Consider the following 21,804-nt stretch of genomic DNA (forward strand, 5'->3'; position numbering starts at 1 on the left):
TCCATAATATGCTTTTTTTATCTTTATTTTCCACCGACACATTTAATCTTCAGCTTTTATAAAGTATCCTAGAAAAAGTTTATCGAAAGCTCATTACCGGAGGGAGTTTACGGCACTTGTACTAATCATGGTTTACGTAGAATCAAATCCAATCAAGTTTTAGTTTACATTGCTTTTTATAAATTTATTAAAAAATAATAAATCCACACACAAACACACACTCACCCACTATTTGCGTACTATGGAAATAGGTTGGGTATTTTTAAAAAATATTTCTCTCAATATTTTATATCGCGATAAAAAAAACTATTTTAAAAGTCAAAAATTTATTTTTTAACTTTGGTAATTAATTTAATTTATTAAACTGAAAACTCTTTGAGTAATTAATTATTCAATATGATCAATATGATTCAATATGATTCAAAAAGCTTCACCGTAAATTAACAATATCTTTCGTGTAATACTAAAACACTAAATTTTTTAATTTTTAGCTATAATTAATGGAATATTTTTTATTTAGATTTTTTAAAAGAAAGTCAGTAAATTTAATAGTCAAATATGACTACTTTTTTGGAAATTTTATTGAAAAAAATTAATTCACATTGAAAATAACTATTCATAAATTAGAGGTGATATTTGAGTGAATGTATTGCAGTAGAGTGTACTCAGTTACTCAGTATGGTGATAAATTTTTAAGATGAGTGAAGCGAAGCAAAACTCTTTACTAAATATTTATATTCATAGTACGAAACAGCAATGTCGTATGCATTATTTACACCATTGGATACAACGATCTACGAGGCATCTGATATTCTGTGACAATAATATTTACATACATAGATACATAGACACATATAATATATATAATACCCGATGGATCTAAATGTCGATTGGTGAACGCGTACTAAAACACCGGGGAAGTGTTTCAAAGTTGCCACGCAGTGTATGGCTCATGCATTAAACATTGATACAAACGTTACGTGGTTCATGTCCAGCAATGTCTATTTCTACCGTACAATTTCGTGTTTAAGTGATAGATATTATAGTAAACATCACTATTATCATTTTAATTAAAAAAAAAAAAAAAAAAAACTGGCGCAATATTTTACGAAAATTAAAAAATTTTTTTGTTTCTTTGTACTGTACGATATTTGAATTAAAGTATTAAATAGGTCAGCGTACAGTAATCAATGTCAATTATAGAACTGGCTGATAGTATTTAATCAAAGCGTTTTTTCAATATTCCCGGGTTTAATATTGATAGCGGAATTTTCTCGCTTTTCATTTTCCTATCGAACATTTTTCGTACATGAAAACATTCAATAACGAAAATTGATTGCAATATAATATTTGATATGATCGAATAATACACGTGTGACAAAAAAAGATAAAAATGAATAAAGAATGAATAATATATATCTACCTTCTTCGTCGCTACCGATCATGGCGTAGCGTTCGTATCCAGTGAGATTTCTTACAGCGCCAAGGCCAAAGTCATCTTTGGTCCACTGAATGGGGCCCTTTTGGTCAAGCACCCGACACGGAAGTGTCACTCGGCTTCCGATAACGGCTGTCTGATCCTGAGGCTCTATTGCAAATCTCTGATAAACTATCTCGGTCGTTGCTGGCTTTAGCGTCGATGGTCCTGCTGACGAGTTTGTCGCAACAGTAGATCTCACGGTAATTGTCATCCAACAGCATATCGTCATTATTAAACAGCATCTTCTCGTCCATCTTTGGGTTCTATTTAACCTGAAAATATCCAATTTATTAATTGATTAATATGACAATAATTTAAAAAATTATTTTGTCGATTAAAATTTTTTCTTTTGAATAATAGTTGAATTATAGGACCTATAATGATAATAGCTAAAGTTTTGTCAGCGACAAAGTGAGTATAATGTTGAGGAGACATAACAGGATGTAATTTTAGATTATTCTCATCATTTGTAGTACATGCCAATCCCAATCCCGATCCATCCGAGTTACTTCTTATATTATTATACTGTGAATAGAATAATCACTTTGCCCAGTCATTCGAGATTCAAGTGTATACATAACTATGACTATATATATATATATATATATATAGATATAGATGAATAGTAATACAACGACTATGGGGATAATTGTGCCTGACGCGAATGCTCCTCCGTTCTGTCTAGTCTCTCTTTCTCTTTAGCGCTTTCGAGATTGTTCAAGCGACGACAGTAGTAGCTAATGGCTTGTCTCACCAATCAATTGTTCTGTGCTGACTTATAATGTCGATAACTAATTTAACTAATTACTTTAAATTGTTTGGTATTATCATAATTGCCCAAGTTTAATTCAATTATTGATATTTATTATTCACTATAAATTTTTGTTTGCCTTCAATTACTGTAATTATTGATGGATTTATTGTCAGTGTCATTATTGTTATATGAGTGACATGTATGGATTTTCACGACACTCCATTGAAATCATTAATTTTTCATAATAAATATAGACACTGTAAAATCAATACAGCGGATTAAGAAATGTTTTGTTGAAAAATTTAATCTCAATGGATATGAAAAATCCATTCGTATAATAAAAATAATAGAGTTAGAAATTGATTATTAATTAAAATAAAAATCAAGTTAAAATATTTTAAAGTTACAAAGTTTAAGCTGGAGAGAGAGTGAAGAATTTATCCAAGTTTTAACAAAGCAAAAATATTAAACCCGCATTGTTGATTGATCTAAAGAACGTTTCACTTGAATAAATTTGTGTTTAAAGAAAAAAAAAACGCTGTCTCGTTTTCTTTTCGCAAACAAAAGCTTTTGCTAGTTCCACAATAGCGCAGAAATGAAAAACACGTAGATATTTACATTAATACACACAAAGAAGAAAAAGAAGAAGAAGAAGAAGAAGTTTTATAGATAGAACAATGTAGAAAAGTTGAAACAATAAAAAAGTGAATCCATTCTTACAAAGATTCGGCTAAAAGATAATTTAAAGACTTTTTGGCTTAAATGTGTATATAAAAAGAAAGAGATCGTAAAGCAGGAAAATGTGTAAAGTACAATGTGAGTGTGGCTCTGTGATGCAAGAAACTTTTGTTCAATTGGATAGATACAAAGAGAAATGGCTCAAGAAGAAGAAGAAGAAGAAGTAGTAGAAGAAGAATATAAAGGATACTTGATGAAGAGAGCAGCAATGCAGAACGTTTAATCCAATAGATGTCCCGATGTTCATTATTCAAGAGAGTTCCGTTAGTATTGCCACTTGGATTTCTCTGGTGCAAGCTGTAAATCTTCAAAGTTCACTTGCAAACTTTCTCAGTTCCCGTAGTTGAGAGAGAATGAAACGGTGTAATGAATACCAAAATGTGTTTTAAGATATGATAAAAATAAATAGTGAGCTTTTATAAAAATTATCTCGAGGTTCAATAAATAATCCTGATTTTTATTTAAAAATTTTCAATCACATGTTATCTCTATAAGAGTTGTTAAATTTTACTCTCGTATTCAATATTTTCGTATTATAGTACTAAAATATATTCAATTTTCCTGGCCAACAATCATATCAAGTGCTCGCGTCGTTATCGTTAAAAATATAATGCTCGTATTGACAGTTTTTCATCATATATATTTATTTTGTTGAATTTTATTCTCAATATAAAAAAAAATTTTTTAAATATTTTTTCAACTATTAAACTATTTTTAAATTTATCGATCGTTTAAACTTTACCAAAGAGTTTTTAAATATTTTATATCTCACCCTATTTATCTATTTCACCAAAAGTTTATTAAAGTGATAAAATAAAATAATAAAAAAGTTAATTACAAGTTTGTCAGTTTTTTTTTTAACTAAAAGGTATTTAAAATTGATATATAAATATATATGTATAAACTATAGAGAAGCTAAAAGATAATTTATTTATGCATTCTCTAAAACTAAATTATCACTTAAAGTTTATATTACCCGTCGACGTAGATCACACATGGGAAAGGCAAGAAGACAACTCTGTGATTGTGTCTAAACAATGTTCGCCTGTTAACTTGTTCACTATCGTTAGCGACAAGTTGTTGCCACGGTTATTTTCCTACATGAACCTTCGTACATCCACCTTACACCTTACACCTTCAGCTATATTTCTGGCGGGTTAGCTCATCTCCTCCGGTTGGTCTCTTCTCTTTTAGGGTAATTCAGGATACTCTGGTTTACTCACTAGTACATAACAGAGTATACAAGTACCGGTACTGACTATATCCTCCTTTTCCTCCCTTTTCCTCTTGTACTTTTAGTTTACGTGTTTCATGTCATTCGATCACAACTTTTACTTGCCCACCAAAATAACTACTACCATCCAGTAGTACACCAGTAAGGTTAAATCCTGGCGAAATTGCTTTTCACACACTATTTTACTCTTTATATTTTCCTTCTCCCTCAATTATACATCTTTCTCTTTTTTTCTACGCTATTTATTATGCTTTTAGAGTACATAAAGCCCTTTATTGCTTAATTTTATATTTATAAATATTGATGCAAATTATAAAGCAATAAAACTTAATCAAGCTTGATTAATAATTATTATTTATTAAAAATCTCCGTTAAAATAAATTATTTTTATTATTCCTGTGAGCGTCTATTAAATTTCATCTAAGGATTATTAATGTATTTCAAATTTAATCTAAACATCAATATATCATCCCTGTTTTATTATTCTGTGCAGAATTATTAAGTATCAAATGTGAGTCAGCTTTTTATCATTATTATATTATAAATTTTTTTTTACACTAGCATCGCTGCTGCTATTGAAGATACTACTATTAATAAAAGTGACAAATTATTAATTGTTTAATAAGAGAAAAAGTTTATAATTTAACGCGAACACAGCTGGAAAATAAGATACCAACAAAGAATAAAATAAAAAAAATAAAAATGAAAGAGAATAACAAATGGTTTGCCAGGACATATATATTTAATTATAGAGACATATAGAGTAAATATTGGACAAATGGGGTTACCTGGACGCCGGATTATTCATCATAGCACACACGACACACGACATCACCTGGTCAGTCGGTGTACGGCCTGTATATAAAGTATACCTTCGATATAGTAGTATAACATTCTAACAAGCGGACAAGTGAAGCAGAGACTACGGTACGCAAAGTGGATCAATGTAGCGATGGGTCACGACAAAGGCCACAGGTGTCTCGAAACACCAATTAATTATTTCTACCAAAGATATACAACTCGCTGTAAGATTTATCAAATACCCAAATTTATTTATTAATTATTTCTTAATTACTTTATTAATATTTATTAATTAGCGGTTGGAACTGTTTAAATTATTTTTTAATAAGCTAGTAAAATAACTAGTTGTCAGAATTGTTAAAGGGTCACTGTCAGATCCAAACAATACCCCGTTACCTCCTACTACTACGTCGAGTTAAATATTTTATTCACCATTCTTATTATTATTCAATTTTTTTTTTTTTTTTTTTTTTTTTTTTTCCAGCAAAGAATTTTTAATTCTCATACACGAAATTAAATAATACCTAGAATACGAGATTACTGCTAGTGAAAAACTCGGTGTAATAAACTGCTGGGAATGTAGAATTTAATAATATCGTTTTTTCTATCTTTCTTTTTTTAATTTTTTTAAATATTAAGTACACATGCACGCGTAATTATGTTTTTACAACTATGAAACGAGCGTGAATAAAATTTATCAGTAGTTTAAGAGAGGAATACCCAATTCAGGCGTAATAATTTTTTGTTATTAGAGCATGTAGATATAAGCCTCTCTCTGTTGTATGGAAATCTTCATAAATGAGGTACTAAAATTTAAACAGACATCAGTCGGATAAGCCGATTAAAATTGAACATTACTAAGTGTATAGTAGTACAACAACTCACACTACTAGTCGGTAGAGAGTAGAGAAGTAGAGCTGAGTGTACGTGTTGCGTAAAGAGTCGATATTCGGATCGAATGTCGGCTCGCGCAGACGCGCCGACCTTCTCTCACCAGCTAAACGCGAACAAGAGAATTCCACACATTAATTTTTACCCTCCTGCTTGCTAATAAATTACTCAAATTATTACAACTCGAATTTATGTCTCTATATACCTGTACCGCTTCATACATGTTAATTTACTTTTTTTTTGTTTGTTATTTTTATTATTTACTGTTAATATTTTAACAACTCCGCTTCGCTGGGATAAAAAAAAACCAATAAAAATTTAAAAAAAAAAAAAAAAAACAATCCTATGAATAATGTCTTCTCTATTGAGATCGCGGACTATTTTAGTCACTCAGAAAATAAATTAATGATACATGTACATTTATCAATGTATTTTAATGATAATGAATTTGACACGGTAAATTTTCGTAGTTATCCAAATGCAAATACCGCATGGCATGAGGCACCAGGTATGAGGTATTATCAAGTTGAATAAGAGAAAGAGAAGTAGCGCCAGCATATAAAGAGAAGGATAATAGGACGTCGGGCATAGGACACAGAACAAGGGGTGCAGATATAGAGAATATAGGAATACAGGAACGCTACACTGTGTGCTATGTGTTACTCCCAGTTGCGACGTGTGTGTTCCTGGTGGACTACAACTGCACATGCCTTGTGGTTAACGTGCGAACAAAACTCGGATGTCCAACTATACAAATTGTTGTCACCCTACGTACGATTTCAACGAAGGACGATATTCCCTTTGCATTATTCTATGAGGTCGCAACCTAGGAATTTCAAGAACGACAAATTAAATTCTCTATTAAAATACAATTCTCCACTACAAAGTACCTAAATCTATAAAATAACATTGTTTTATTTTTTATGTTATTTTTTTTTTTTTAAACATAAATATTTCTAGAATAAACAGACAGACAAAAATATTGAATTATAGAATACTGCGCTATTTTTATCAGTAAGACGTTGAGATATTTTAAATTTCATTGTATCATTTATAAAACAAAAAGTTGCAGACCCGATGATAATAATAATAATAATAATAATAATAATAATAATAATAATAATAATAATAATAATAATAACCATGGTGACGATAAAATAAAATATTTGTCTGAGTTTCATCACAGCACATCACATCCAGTACGTATATGAATAAAATAAATGTACAGCGACAATGATTAACTGTGACATGTTGGTATAATTGGAGGATTGAGTAGGTTATACTATATACGAAGATCGTTAATCAAAGTGTCACCAGATCCTGGGGTTAATTCGAAAATTTATGTATCAATTACAAACGTGTGAATAACTGTTTGTACACTTTGTGAAATTTAAATTCCTTTCAATGAATTTATATGTATATATATATTGACTAATTTTTTTTTAATGTTAATATGTGAATCGACTTTTTATTTTTTTATTTACTCATAACGATGGTACTTTTATTACTAATTACTTCTATGTAATTAAAACTCATGAAGCTCTTTGTAAAATGCTTCGAGTAGACAAACAATGAATTTAATCAATGTACGATTCATTTAATTGTCGTTTTTGATTAAACCAAAAACCAGAATTAAAAATCATCAGGAGCGAGAGGCTGTCAAATTTGTAATAAAATATTTAAATGATTTCAAATATTTGTATCATTACGCCGAATATTCATACATCAGTTATTCATTTTCATTAAATTTTCATTAATACATTATTTAATATAGAATTATGTTAAATAAATGAATTAAAAAAGAAAAAAAAAGTATAAAAGATAAGTTATGCTTTGCGGTAAGGTATATTTACTCAATCTTAGTAATATAGACAGAGAATATAATATATATATATATATATATATATATATATATATATATATATATATATATATATATATATATATATATATATATATATATATATATATATATATATATATATATATATATATATATATATATATATATATATATATATATATATATATATATATATATATATATATATATATATATATATATATATATATATATAAGGATGCGACTATCGAGGTAACTTTGAATTTTAGTGTTAGTACTTGGCAACTTGGTAATTCTTGATATAATGTTTAGGTAAGTATTCTGCAGTAATAGAGATTGAATAGGTATGTATATGTTTTAAATTATGAAATAATTATTTTAATGAATGATCGACTTTAATCACCAAGTACACGAGAAACGGGAAACTTTGAAATAGTTGGTTAATGTGTGGCCTTAAACTTTTCAGATTGTTTAAGCTCAACAAATTACTCTGGCGTCGCATTTTTTATGTCGACCGACGTTTTAAAAAATGCCTCTATTTGTCGCTCTGACATTATTAATTTATCTAATCGATGATTTTGTCACATTTTTTTTTTTTTTTTTTTTTTTTTTAACTATATACATTACGCAACTTTATTAAGCGCGGTAAAGTTTAAAAATCGAAAAAGAGTTGCGATATGTGGATACAGTAATATCCTTCGGAAGAGCACGCGAACCATCAATTTGCTAGTTTTAAATTAAAATCGTTAAAATACCATAACGTATTTTTTTTTTCTTTCGATTCTTTTTGTCGCGTATGATTGTATGTACGTGATATTATTAAGAAATGATGATATTGTACAGTGAAAATATAATCGCGTGATAAGTTTTGTCGGGAAATAGCGCTTGCGTAGAATGTAAAGACTGGGAAGAGGATGATATAATACTGAGACAAGAGGAACGCGGAGTGAAATCGAGAGAGAAAGAGAGAAGTGGGAAAGCGAGAGGAATATTAAACGAGATTTTGGCGTATTTTGGATTTAACATCAAGGATCCTGCTAACGCCCGTTCGTCACTCTCTATCGTCTCATTTGTGTGCGTATAATGTATATGTATATATATAAAAAAAAATATATATATAAAAAGAGAGAAATAGAGTAGGAAGCATACTCTATAGCAGGGAGTGCGAGCGCGGGCGCGGGCGCGGTTCACCAGCTACAGGGCATTATCGACGTTCATGCAGGAGCTCGCGATCTATCGAATGAAATTCTTATCGACGCGTTTATCCACCTTCGGCCTGAGGCGGTTGCGAGAAAATATTTATTATTTCCCCTTCCGTCTGCCTGTGGCTCTCCAGGTGGTTAAAAGAGTCATGGCGAACAAGTTAAGGGGAGAGACGTAATCAAATCGACCGTAGAACAAGACTAAAATAATAATAACAATAGCACAATAACTTGCTACACTTTTCCAATCTTATTCTCATTTTTCTTTATCACTCATTTTCTCTTAAAACTTTTTTATCCAGATGATTTACACTAATATAGACTTTATAAATAAAACTTTTAAATTTTTGCTTCCTCCCCGTTTAAAACAGCCAAAATAACTTCATCTCCTGATTTAAACATTTACCGTTTTACTTCCAACAGCAAATAAATTCCACCTTATCGTTTCAAACACAAATTGAATCAATAAGCCAATGTGTGTTAAAATACACATATATTTTGTAAAGGAAAATATGTATTAAATTATATCAAGAGTTTTTTTTTTTATTTTTTTTTTTTGTTTATATAAATGAAAGTTTAATTCATAACTTGGAACATTTAATGAAGAGAAAAAATGAAAATATTCGGGACAGAAGCAAGCACAGGTTACACAGATATTACTGTATATTGTCAATGTATATATGTATATATGTATATATAGATATAGAGATGTGAATGCATCAAGGTGGTTAGACGAATGTGTACTCGGTACGGTGGTATATCGTGTAGGAGTTTGAATTTGAGTACAGGGTGGCATTAGGGGTGAGTCGACAGAGCTCGAGCTGAGTCGTTGTAGTGGTGGGTATATATATAGAAGTATACCGAACAGTATATACATAGCTTCTATTTTAGCTGTGCCGCAGTGGTATCGAGCGACGGCTACCTCACCTTTCACCCCAGCCCCTTCTTCACTTGTACAATCCTACTCTGTTGCTGTTGCTGCTACTGCTACTGCTGCTGCTGCTGCTGCTACCGCCGCGTTATTTCATGTCGAGGCTGTAACTTTCCTCGCTCTCTCTTCCTCTTCTATCATTCTCTCTGGCACTATCTTTCTCTCATTTGCTCTTTCGCTAGTGGAGTTTTGGTCACATCGTCAGTACGGAGGCTGCATCGTCTCTCTGGTGTAGCGTTACGTCGCTGCGACGATCTTAACCTCGTTGACAATGTTTAACTATATTTCATCCCAGAGACCCGTGAGAATAAAAATCATTACACTTTTTACTCTCTTTGATTTATTTGTTATTCTTTTTGTTTTTGTTTTTATTTTTGTTTGTTATTGTTAACTCTGGTAGTAGATTAATGAAATATGGACCTTGTTACTAAATATATGAAAAATTCATGTATTTAATATCTGTATGCATCAATTTACTCGTAACAATCGATTAAATAAATATTAATAAGTACTAGAATTTTTTAATTCATTTAAAAATTATTTTATATTTTTAATCATGATTCAATTTTCTAAACTATGATTTATTTAAAAATTTTTTGGTATATATTTAATCTATGTGAAAAAAAAAATTAATTAATTTTATTAACATGTCATTTGATTAATGTAAAAGAGCTTCTACTATTGAATTATTTTTTTTTTTCATCAGATATGTAGAATAATTATTGTATGATTGATGAACGTGTAATTTAATAGAGGACAGTATCGTAATTGTATTATTGATTACAAGTGTTGAAATTTGATGAGAGTTTGCGGATCGTTAGTAACTAATATTAGGTCTAATGTCTGAAGCATCTTGTGTGTATTTGCGTGTGCGTACACAGAGTTAATATTATATTACACACACGTAGACAGACCACACAGTGTAAAACTGACACTAATATAATACAATAGTATTATATATTTTACAAACACCTCGACTGTTTAATTAGTTTCCCGTAACTTTGTTTATAACTGTCTCACTAATTATTAATTACTTTGGAATATTTAAAATTTCATTAATTAAAAAACTATTTTATTATTACATTATAGAGTAAAACAGTAGTAAAACTGTCAAACTCAAACAGCAGTCAGTTAAACGTTTTATTCACTGAACAGTAAGACTACACAAATGAATCATAAATACATATATATTCATATATATCATACATATATGCAAGTTTGAACAATGAAAAAGCTCGGTTCATTCTGTCCTCTCTTTATCCATATAGGTATAGTTTTATAATAGTAATATCTATCCTATGTGATATGTCGAGAGTAAAGAGATGATGGCTATTTTATTTAGAATTATTTTATTCCCATTAATAAACGAATGCATTCAAGTTTTTCATTGTATATAATTAATTAAATACCTTTTTGTTATTTGAAGGTTAAAAGAATCAATCAAATTGATTGTCGATGCATATAATATTCATTGGGCAATTGTGCAATCAGAAACTTGTTAAGATAACCCTTTTTCTATACATTAGTGTGTCATGTTTCGAGGTCTTTGCTATTGGCGTGACTCGAGTGGCGCATACATAACATTCGAGCATCCAATTTGCACCTTTTCCACTCTATAAATCTATATCCACTGGCACATTGATCTTTTTCACTGTTTACGATTGTACTTTTTGGAAATTTATCTTTCTAGAGTGACAGCAAAGTAAGTCAAAACAGAAATCTATCGGTACATATAAAAAAGGTTAACGGTGAGTGTTAATAAAAATATAACAACCTCAAATAGAATATTCGATCGGAAGTAAATTAAAAAAAAAAAATTATCATCAAATGCTAATTTAAATCAACGGAATTTCATTAATAAAACTCTTTCATCTCTTTTTCATAAAATAATTATACAATATTATCTTGAAAGCTTTATCGATTGAATTTTCTGAAATTATTATTAATATATGATAACCAGGAAGCGGTGATTGAAGAATAACGCGGTGGTTTTATATTTTTTTTTAATTATACTTAAAAAATTTCAAACACGCTTTAATAATAAACTAAACTAAAAAGTTAAAAAGATTTTTTATTAAAAAATATTTCAAACTTTTTTTTGCGATAAAATAAATTTTTTAATTTATATTTTATAGTTTTGTTTTCAAACAAAGTTATTAAACAAGTTATCAAATTAATCAAACGTCTTAGTCGGTAAAAATGACATAGAAAGATAGATAGATCCAGGTCAAGCTAATAAAAGTGCGTTAAAAAGTATAAATTGGTTACAATAGAGCTTAGAGAGCTCAAAAGTTAAGCTGTTGTGTCTTTAATTTTATTCTCAGGTTAAGCTGAGAAAAAATTTCGCAAAAGTCTAAATAAATTAGAGTTTAAGTTTTAGTTAAAATTTTTTGCCTGAGCTTTTTCCTTATTTTTGATGATAAAGTACACACTGCTGTGTGTTTGAAAGCACAATTTATATTGTGCAGAACTGGAGTGCCTCAAGCGGGCAGATATATATATTTAGGGACATTGTTATACAACAGCTCAATTTACCGAGGGAGCAAGATATATATCACCAATTCCAATTTCTCTGTCTTATTCAAAAGTATATATATATATATATATATTATCCAATTATTCATTTTGTATTTATTTATTTTTTTATAAACTTTATAGATCAATATAGCAAAGTCTATAATATATAATAAAATATATTGTTTTCGCGCTGGTTGATCGGATTTTTGGCACGACTGTTGGCTGGCCTGTCCTGGGATGTTGGCACGTCGTGTAGGCCAGTGAAATAACTCAACTAACCCGGATGGTAGTGGTGGTGCTCTTTTCTCCCAACAAATTGGTGTTTCGTGAATTCCAGTCACGCGCGGAAAATGGCGGTGCGACGTTCCTGGGCAAACGAAACAAAGTGCCACGTATATATATATATATATACATATTCCTGCCAATAATTTTTCTTTGTCACGCTCTCACAGTCATTCACTCTTTGTCTCTAAATACGTCAAAAGATTTTTACGGAGAGAAGAAAAAACTGAAAAACGAAAAAAAGGTGAAAAAAAAGCTCTAAAGCCGCGGCTTGAAAGCCTCTCACGCGTTCACACGAATCTCGCGCGTAGAGCATAGACAGAGCTAACATTTCTCCTCGAGGATTCACTAGTTTTCCGACAGCTTGGCATAAAATAAATCTACAGCTCTCCTTGTATGTGTATTCTTCTCTTCTCTTCTCTCCTTCTCATCCTCTTTCTCCTCTCTCTATCTCAACGCAATATAACCTCTTGTCACAGAAAAGAGTGTGAGAAATCCCCAAAGAAAAGACGACTAAAAATAAAAAACTGTTGTTTTCTCTAAAACATGAGCTATACACCATTCACCATACACCGCACATCACACACACCCTTATAGTTACTTACAACCCCGTCTAGATATATATATTATTCAAGTAAAGTAATGTTATATATGTTACGTGTATGCATGGATTTATAAATCCAGGATATATCCTGTATGTTGGGTTATTGTACTCGCGTAGTCCGATAAGTATAAATAAATATTTAGCAGTGAATTTCTATCAGACTTGTCTGCTGACTACCCTCACCCTCCCTTCTGAATGCCGCGTAAGGGAATGTATTATATGTTTTCGATATTAAATATTCTTATATTCTTATCGTAAAAGTTGAACATTGATGGTTCTTTACGTGGAGAGAAATGTGATAAATGAGATCGATGAATGTGACCTACTAGCTTCTCATCTATTTTCTCTTTTCTCAGCAATTCCGATAGTGCTCTGTGCAGACAATATATATTTATTCGCTTTTGTACTCGTATCATTATTCCTCGAGTTATACTACTTGATTTTAAAAGTTTAGATATTTACACCAGACAAATGATGATTGTATTTATTGTATTTATTGTATTTATTGTACAGTATATTGTTTTAGTTGTATTCATTAGCAGTAAACGTTTAATGGGAGTAATATTCATTGGAACGGAGGCGCCGAGAAGAAGTTTGCGAAAGCGATGCAGAGGATTGAATAAGCTCTTGCTCTTACTCGTACCTTTTTCATCCCTTAACGTTAACGTTTGTACTCGTAACGAGGGGCAAACACGCGATGATCCTGAGACCAACAACCGCATTCAGGTCGCAACTTCCCTCGGGAATTCATCGAGCTTCTCTGTTCGTTCCCTAGTAAACCCCAATGGGTATAAAAACGTGATACATAAGCCCGGATCAGCAAATGAACAATCCCATCAGGTTTCACCGTTTCTTTATTTTATTTTCCTATAGTTTTTTTTTTTACTCGCGCTGCTTCACTATTATTTTATTATTTACGCTGTTGTTCAAATCAAAATATTTTTTCTTTTCTCTTCTCTATTTGTTAATAAAAAATTTTCATCACAAAAACAGGACAATAACAACGTTATCATATACCCAGATTTGTTGATTTTTTTTATTTATTTTTTTTTTCTATTCATTAAAGTATATATTGACTTTTGTTATTGCAAAGAGAATTTTAAAATTATTTTCCTACCGATAGATTGTTTTAACCTTTTTAATTGATTTGATTTGATTTTATATTTTATTTTATTTTTATTATTGACTGGCTGCTGTAGAATAGCTTGATTGATCAAGCACCTTTTTTAAAGAACGTTAATTACGGAGCTGGGAAGTGAGCGGGTGTTCTACATAGTGAATCTAACACATTGAAAATTGTGAATGTGAGTTGATACCAGAGCACAAAGAGAGAGAGGACGAGAAAGTCAATGAATAAAAAGGTTCTGGAGGAAAAAAAGGAGAGAACGAAAAAGAGAACGAGAAAAAGAATGGTACAGAGCATGCGACAAGTGGAGAATGTTAAATATTCGTATATGCTCTATCATATGTACTCTCCAGTATGGGAATGTTTCGATTATTGGTACATAGGTATTTAAATCAGTAGTACGTTATGTATCAATAAAAACTAACCTACAGCTCAGAATATCTCAGAATACACATCCTAAATTTTTCATTTCACGCTGACTCCAAAGATCGATTTTCAAGAATCATTAACCTGAAACATCGATCCGGTGAATAAATTTGGTAATGGCAATCTCTAATTTTATTAATTATTCACATATCTGGGAATATTTCGGGACTCTATTACTCAATGAATGATTATAATTAGCACTAATGTCATCCTATCAAGTATTGACTGCTCGTAAATTTAAAATAAACTAATATATACATCAATACAAGAATAGTTTTAAATTATTTTTCGATTGATAAATAAAATTTTTTACTTTTAGAAAAATTTTACGAATTTTATTTAATTGTAGAGTTATTCAATGTTGTAATAAAAGTTATGAATGAAAAAAAAAAAAAACATTTTTTTTTAACTAAATTAAAGTCAAGGCACATATTCTAAAAATTTAATAAAGTAATTTTTCCAATGCAATATAATTTGATTTATTTTTCAGTTCCGTTCTTCTTCTAATATAAATAATAATAATATTTTTAAAATCAATCATTTTATTATTTAATCATAAAAAGTGTCTCGACTATACTCTGATGTAATGAAAAAAATATTATTTATTAAATTATATAATTACAAATTAACGTTAAAATAGATTAGTTTAATCAGTTGATAAGACAAAGAGCTACATCTCTGTTTTTTAGTTTCTAATGCATTGAATACGATCATCCGATAATTAAATAACATCCAGTTGAGTTAACAGGTTCAACTGATTGAACATATGTGAATAGTACTTTTATCTTTACCGCTTTCAAGCTATAAATACCATCGGTTTTGGCGTATTGTTATCAAAATAAAAATACATTTTCAACTTTCTCCGATTACTAATACTGATACAAAAAAAAAAAAAAAATTTTTTTTTTAAACCAACAGAACTTTTGTTTTTCCAAATATTTTCTTTCTGTGTACTCATAATCTACACTGTAAAAGAAATAATTAAAATTGTAACAAAAATTTTTCATGAGGTTAATACAATTATTGAAAACTTTAAAATTTTATTAACTTTACTTAAATAACTCTTCGCCTTTTCTCTTTTCTTGAGGAACTCTTGTCTACAGTACATAGTATATAGTACATAGTGTATAGTACATCATACAGCAATGTTGTCGATAGTTAATTGAGTTTATTAAAGTATCGCTAAAATTGAATTGAGCTCGCGGATACTATTATAGTATTATTATACGTGGTGTACATTGTTCCACACTGTCAGCTGCAGTATCTCTCTTAATTTTAAAACAATGATCTAAAAGCCAAATCCACCTTACTTTACTAACAATTATTGTTTTAAATTAAAAAATATAAAAATACTTATTGTTTTATTCTGAATAAACTTTTCATAGTAAACTATTTACGCTCATTAATTATTTTAAATGAAAGTATTTTGGTAACGCGATGATAAATATAATTCTCAATGAAATTATGAGATGATATAAGCGGACATGACTCGTGTATAGTGACAAAAATAGACTGAAAAATTCTAGCGTATTACATTTAATGATTTAGTTTTAAATAAAATCTCTCTTTGAAGGTTCACCAAAGTACGCGGTAAAAATAAATAAAAATGTGGAAAGCCTTACACGAGAGTTAATTATCGAGTTAATTAAAGGAATTTAGTAAAGTGTTTACTTCCGTCACGGATCAACTGATCCGGAAATTCCGTCTGGGAAATTCTAATCTGTCCATTTGTTTGACTGTAAAAAGCTATGAGTAGTATCACGGTTTCAGTAATTATTTATTTGATATGAAAGATTTTATTATTGAGTTATACTCCGGAATTGAATAAGGGAAAGCAATGATAAGAATGTTAAGTATAGGGTGTGTGTGTGTGTTGTGTGTATATATATATATATATATATTATTAGATAGGGTGAAAAAAGCATGACTAAGATGTTTCAATGATTACATTATATTTATATCTTGTATACATAAAAGAGGGTCTGACGCTGAATTTTGACTCACGTGTCGTATTAAAGTGAGGGGCTAGATCTTTGGTTACATTAATGCTATATACTGACGCACGCACACCGACACACACTTGGTAACGACATGTACTCGTGCAGACAAGAGACAAGACAATCTACGATTTTCGAATCCGTATAGCTGCGTTGAGATGCTTCGTCTGGAAATTTACGGGGTAATGCTACTGGTACTGCTGCATTAGCGTTTATTTATAACGAGTGAGAAATTTGATAGTTTCGTTAAAGGGAGAGTTAAGGGACATTGAAGTCTCGAGGGGTTAAGTGTATCTCTTTTGCCTGGTTATAAGATACCATATAATAGAGACAAAGAAAATAAGCGAGAGCAGGGTATAAATGACACTGAATCACCCTTATACCTTTTTTTATTTTTATTATATTATTTTACTAAACTTTTTGTTCGTTTTGTTCCGGATAAAGTTCCGGAAGGAAGTCGATATTGCTAAAAGATTAATTTTATTAGATAAAAATAATAATAAAAGTGGATAAAAATAATTTAATGATATAAAGTGAAAAAAGGATGAGATCGAGCCAGCAGGGAGTCAAGAATTTTATTTATCAATATAGCTTAGTGTGTGAAATAGAGACAGAGATGGGGATGGAAATGGGATGTTGAAATGTTTGGAATTTAAAGAGAAAATTTTAGCAAGAGTACTCGGCTACTGGTGAAAATTTGGTGAATAAACCACTGAGATGATCATTATGATGATGATGATGCTCCTATACTCTCTTGTACTGAATAAAGTAGTTTTAGTATATATCTATGGTATGTACTAGGTTGGGGTATGCTTTTACTCGTTGGCCAATCTTGATAAATTATCGTTTATATTTACGAGAAAGCTAACGCTGTAAAGGCCATTTTACCTTCCCGTTTACTGACATTATCGAGTACGATTATTTCAACTCGCTGACTGATTAAACGATTAAACCGCCTATATGGATTTGATAAATTACTTTTTGCTAATCCTTTTTTTTTTCATTTTAATCTACTGTTTATCACTTTTTAAGATTATTCCTTATTATAATATACTTATTACACCTGTTTATGTAACTAGGATTGTTTATTTTATTATATCAAAATCCGTTCATTTCAATTTCAATTTACACTGTAAATTCAATTTTAAATTACATTGCTTTGACAGATCAATTATTAATTAATTTAAGCAATAATTAAATTGATTTGTACGCTACGCCAATGCAATTAGATTAATTTAACAGAGAAATAGAGTAAAAATAATTTTTTTAACATTAATAAAAAATCAAAATAACAAGAGCTTGTAGAATAAAATTGAAAAATTATTTGTTGAGTGAAATTGAAATAATTTTAATTGCCATCGTTACAAAATCGAATTGTAATAGCTTTTAATGTCAAACACGCGATCAGAATGTTGATGTAGATATATGTATAAGTTGAATCGTAACTCTCATGATTAATGGTGTTATCATGATATTTTATTTGTTGTATTTTTCATTCTACATTTTTCACCCCAAAATATATGTATTAGTTGGTGAAAAAATTTTTCATATTGATTGAGACAAAAATTCCAGTGTGTTATTTTATTTTTTTCATTTATTTATTCCCCGATTTATTCATCACTTGATTGTATTATTATTTATTACGATAAAATAAATGGCAGAGCAGAAAAAACAAATACACAATCTATGACGAAAAAAACAAAAAAAAATAAATAAATAAATAAACTTTGTGTTTATTTATTGAATTTTTTAATTTGAACCTGCTCGTATCTGCTGCCAGTGTATGTATGATTTTATTTTGGTGTACAGATTTAAATGTGTTGTCGTTTGATGTGTGTCATTTAAGGTTAAATTAAAATAGAAAGCCCTATAAAATTGAAATGTCAAGCACAAGGGGAGATGATGTTAATTAAGTTTTCTGAGAACGTAACAGGGGTTCTTTGATTGGAGAGACAGATATTTATTCTCTCCTCTTTTGTGTCAAAGTGGGCGTTCGCGCTGATGCTTGCTGCACGGCTTTATCTAACAGCAATACACCAATACATTGATATACATATTATGGATGTGAAGTCTACATATTACTACCCAAAGTATGAAGCATAAAAGGAAACTCTGACGAGTAATATCTCATGTTTGCATTTTTACTTGGACATAATATACGTCTGTAACTTTTAATTATTCTGTTACTTGACTGTTTTAATAATGATTGCGTCATAGTATAACAGCAGGTTGACCTGTCTAAAGTGAGCATCTAAACTCTAAAATAACTCTAAAATATATTGCCATCGCTATATTAGTCTATTTAATTATTATTATATATCAAAATAAATGACACTAAAATTAAATTATGTTTGACAATTAACAGGAACTTTTTTAACAAGTAAATTATTATTAAAAAAAAATTTTTTTTTAGTAACCATTTGATCATTTTTTAAAAAAATTGATTTGTTTGAAAAAATCCTGTATAAATTAACAAACGTCTATGATAACTTCAGTGTCATAATATAAATTTGTCTGAAATTATAAATCAAAAATTAATAGTATCTAAATATAGACTTAATAATAAATATCTATAATCAATAAATGTAAAAGACAGAAAGTAACTCACCTGCAGACTCCTCGTGTTGGTATTTTCCTCTGAATATCCATCCCGGATGTGTCAAATCCATTATTTACAGCCGACATATCGTCGCTGTTATTCTCGTTGTTTAAATATTAAATAACCAGGTCTCACGAGTACCTCGTATACCTCATAACTCCTGTTACTATCATTTTACTCCTAGTAAGTACAACCAGCCAGTCCAATAATTATCATAAATATCAGTCAATTGTGACAGAATATATGAGAACCCCGTCAATATAAATAATAACACTTATCCTCGTCCTGGCTGGGACTCGAGACAGCTAAATTCTATGGGATAAAAATTAAAGTTGAGCTTGCGAAAGAGAGCCCTTGGTATATTTAGCTTTTTTCTCTTTTTTTTCTTTTCAAACGATCGAGGGTGAGTCGACCCTCGTGCTGCAAGCATTACTCAACTACTACAACTACCACCACCATCTCAGGGGTCTGGGCAACTCCGATATCCGACTGACTCAGCGATCCGGACGCGGATAATACCACTAGGAGTTGAGGCTAGACGAGCAACACAATCCTCGTACCCGTTACACACTTTATCTATCTCTCAAACAAACTGACACACTAAATACTGAATCCTAGTACAAACTACTAAATACTAAATACAATAAAAACAAACGTGTTTTTTTTTTTTTTTTTTTATATGTATAACAATAATAACAACTGTACGTTGAATTTTTTATTTTTAATTCGTCGGTAGCTCTGTTTCAACGATCACTATTGTATTCCGCATCATCATTCAACATCCAAGATCATTTATCATCTCAAATGTAATCTTATTACTGTCATTTTATTTATTTACCACACACTTAATTTTTTAAAACAACACAGACAAGAGTTGTCACTTGATTTAAATAAATAAACAATCATCAATCACTACAATAATAATAATAATAATAATTATTATTATTATTATCAAAAACCGTGCAATATTATTATCCTTTTGCACGTAGTCTGACAATTAACAGTAATTCACAACAAAAAAGAACCAAAATCACTCACTAGTTCAAACAACAACAGCATCAACAACAAAGACGATTGTTATTATTATTATTATAACTCAATTATCGTCGATATATTTATTATTATTTGTTAGAAAAAAAATATATATATATATATATATATATATATATATATATATATATTTGAATTTAGATTTAGATTTAGATTTAAATTTAAATAATAACGTGATAAGCGCCTGACAGACGAAAGCTAGTGGGACTCGGAGCGCTGCCCCTTGAGAACTAACGACGGTAGACCGTCAGAGCTGGTGCTCGCCCCCACTCCTCGGTACAGTTGCGCCCCATTAGGAGTACCACCACGCGCCTTTACTCCCACCCGGGAAAAGCACGCATTAGACTACCCGGAGCGTGACACACGCTTCTCCGGTGGTGGGGGAAGGGGTCGCGTGGCTGTCGTGGGTCGTCGCGGTCGTGGCGTGCTGAGCTAGCGTCGAGACCAGAGCTAACCGTCTTTGCTCTTACTCTACATCTACACTCTACTCCGAGCGTGTGTATGATTGTATGCATGTGCAGTCTAGTACAGTATAGTATGTATGTACATGCACAGGCACAGAGCCCACACACACCAGCACCACTGTGCAACTCCGCTCCACTCAGCAGAGATGAGCAAGCAGAGAGAGATAACCTCTGTCTTCTCCCGGTAAGCGGACCAAGGAAAGAATACCAGCGCCAGCTCAGAATCAGCGGCAGCCAGAACCACTAGTAGTACATATACATAGACTATAGAGCTTACTACGCTTACTACGTACATACGCGAATTGGTGAGCAGGGTGACAACGCAGGCGCACACATCCTCACCACTACTGACACGCCGGTTAATGTTAATGTTGATAATGTGTGTATTTGTTGCAGGAATACGTTTACGAGCTGAGACCTGAGAAGAGTTAAAAGCTAAAGACAAGTTGTAAGTATTGGATGACGAGGCCAAAAAATTAAATAGGCGAATGCGAATCGAAGTTAAGGTCGTTTCGCTGTTATGCTAGAATCTATAATACATGCCGAAGATTTAATGCTACAAACTGTTTAGAGGTTGGTGATGCTTTTGTTTCTGTTTGTTTTAGTTGATCTCTTGTCTCTGTAGTCCTATTATACATACCGTGTAGTCTTCATCTGCATCAGATAACATGCAATCCGGGTACCCGGCTTCTATTCGCCTCGATGAATTGCTACTGACGCTCTGACTACTGACAGCGGATGTTGAATCAACTAAAACACTTTACTTTTTGTACACTTGTTCTTTCTTTCTAAATTAATTATTTTCTTTCATCGTTCCTTTACTCAACTTTCTCTCGAGTTTTTTTCAGCTTTCCGCTGGTAAAAC

The 21,804-nt window shown here is 30.8% G+C and overlaps 1 protein-coding gene across 4 annotated transcripts in view; it reads right to left on the bottom strand.

Annotated features, from left to right (window-relative positions):
* LOC141531484 (irregular chiasm C-roughest protein) overlaps positions 1-20,906 on the bottom strand; it is a 36,439-nt gene extending 15,533 nt beyond the window's left edge. For 2 of the 4 annotated variants that reach the window (XM_074249342.1, XM_074249359.1), the window contains exons 1-2: positions 19,435-20,905; positions 1,424-1,752 (exon numbers count right to left, since the gene is read on the bottom strand). In XM_074249342.1, the coding sequence (XP_074105443.1) occupies positions 1,424-1,752; positions 19,435-19,511 (406 nt within the window). In that variant the 5' untranslated portion in view covers positions 19,512-20,905. Of the gene's footprint in view, positions 1-1,423; positions 1,753-19,434 lie in introns of all 4 variants that reach the window. The other 2 variants (XM_074249350.1, XM_074249335.1) reach the window with 2 other exon arrangements.
* Positions 20,907-21,804: the final 898 nt, after the last annotated feature.

This window comes from Cotesia typhae, unplaced genomic scaffold (assembly GCF_013202065.1).
Source record: "Cotesia typhae breed Kobodo isofemale line unplaced genomic scaffold, CoteBio_Ctyphae contig_119, whole genome shotgun sequence".
NCBI lineage: Eukaryota > Metazoa > Arthropoda > Insecta > Hymenoptera > Braconidae > Cotesia > Cotesia typhae.